Source organism: Cystoisospora suis (genome assembly GCF_002600585.1).
Source record: "Cystoisospora suis strain Wien I chromosome Unknown contig_1168, whole genome shotgun sequence".
Classification (NCBI taxonomy): Eukaryota; Apicomplexa; class Conoidasida; order Eucoccidiorida; family Sarcocystidae; genus Cystoisospora; species Cystoisospora suis.
The window spans coordinates 4,955-6,585 of NW_027153969.1; the positions used below are offsets into that span (position 1 = coordinate 4,955).

Here is a 1,631-nt window from a genome sequence, read left to right on the forward strand (position 1 = left end):
ACAAGAATGGGAGTGAGAAGAAGTTGGAGGGAGTTAGAAAGCACGGGAACGGCAGTCGAAGCATGCGTCAGCGGGGGGAAGGAAGAAGAAGACGAGAAAGGAGAAGACGGAACCCAGGAGGGGGTAAGAGAGGCTAACGCGTGTATTAAAGGAGCAAGAAGGGAAAGCTCCCATTTCAAGAGGAAAAAGAGGAGAAAATTATAGAATGGGAGAGCATCGAGACAGTCGAGTGTCGGTTGACTACGACTCGGGAGCGGAACGAGAAGCGGCAGGGATGGATAGCAGTCGGAGAGGGGGACCTAAAGGCACGGAGAAGTTAGAGAACAGTAACAAAGGCAATCTAGGGGCGGAAAAACAACATAACGAAAAAGAAAGTGAACAGTTATGAACCCAGAAAGAATCGAAAGAGGGTTATCCAGCAACAATCGAGCGTCCGGAGCTGACCGTACCTAAGAAGGAAGGGACGGAAAGCTTCGAAACTATGAAAGAAACAGCAGGAGAAATGCAAAACATAGAGAAACTTGAGTTAAAAGGCCGTTCATTGGAAAAAAATGGTCTTAAAGAGCTCAGTTGGGAGACACCGGGACGCCTAGAAGAACCGATTGAGCAGGGAGACGCGGCCAAGCAAGCGATCGGCTCAAGACTCGACTCACCCATGACCCGGGACCACCCAGTGGAAGCCGACCCGGAGTCACTGGGAGGCTCCCTGTGTGAGCCGAGGGACCTACTGAGAGGGGAAGAAAAGACAAGGACTTTGACGATGTTTGAGCCTCAAAACGTGGTGCAAAGAGATAGAGAAGGGTTAATGATAGGAATAAGATGGAGCTTAACAAAGGAGCTTCCGTTCACGGGGGAACTGGTGGACTTTGGGTGGCTGGAAAGGTGTCAAGAGTTGTGGAGACGGGCGGTTGTCCAGTCATTTCAAGCGGTTCAAGCTTGGAACGGGTCATGTTTTAAGCAGTGTGTAGCCTTTGGGAGGAGTTCTGAAGCTGATCTAGCGAATACGCTAGGAATGATCAGCCGGAGGGTCGAAGAAATAGGAAAGAGTGTGTGTGTGGAGTTNNGTAGGGATGCTCGGGGACGATTTTCGTCGGCTCAGGGGGTCAAATGGGACCCAAGAGCGGTTGATGGGAAAAGTTTTTTGCCTCATGTGTCTTTTAGGCCCATCAAAGAAGGAATACCCCCTACGGACCAGCGTTTTCCCTAAGGAGGAGTTCCAAGGGGCTCACCCAAGAGAGAGGGAGACAGAGGAGAGGCCTAGACAGCCAAGTGAAGTGATTTGGGGGACTTATGGAAAGACCCCAGCTAAGGAGGAGAAGAAAGGAACCAATAGGATGGGAGGAGAAGAGTTCCCCATCCATCAAGGGGAGGGGGATTACCTAAAGATACAAACGATGCTCCCCTGGCTCAGGAGCGTTTCGTCAGCTCAAAAACGTGAAAGAGGGAGCAGTGCGGTGGAGGAATGGGAATCATGGACCGGCTATGGAAACACGAAAAGGCTACGAGGGAACCCAAGCTGTCTAGCTATAGCGGACAAGGCTAAGGTGCCCACTAGGCTGAAATTCTCTTTGATGAACGCTCGATTATGGGAGGAAGAGGAGGAAAATCTAAGTGGGAAGAAGGAATGGAGG

The 1,631-nt window shown here is 50.8% G+C and overlaps 1 protein-coding gene across 1 annotated transcript; it reads right to left on the reverse strand.

The window, feature by feature from the left end:
- Positions 1-7: 7 nt before the first annotated feature.
- Positions 8-537, reverse strand: CSUI_002786 (uncharacterized protein). The gene is made up of 2 exons (XM_068062985.1): positions 450-537; positions 8-299 (listed from the first exon to the last, which is right to left on the reverse strand). Exon 2 carries the CDS (start codon positions 172-174, stop codon positions 34-36), a length of 141 nt encoding a protein of 46 aa, XP_067925040.1. The 5' UTR covers positions 175-299; positions 450-537; the 3' UTR covers positions 8-33.
- Positions 538-1,631: the final 1,094 nt, after the last annotated feature.

What these genes read in the sequence shown, in the direction of transcription:
- CSUI_002786 (XM_068062985.1), bottom strand. Translation starts at nt 174, where the DNA reads ATGGGAGCTTTCCCTTCTTGCTCCTTTAATACACGCGTTAGCCTCTCT.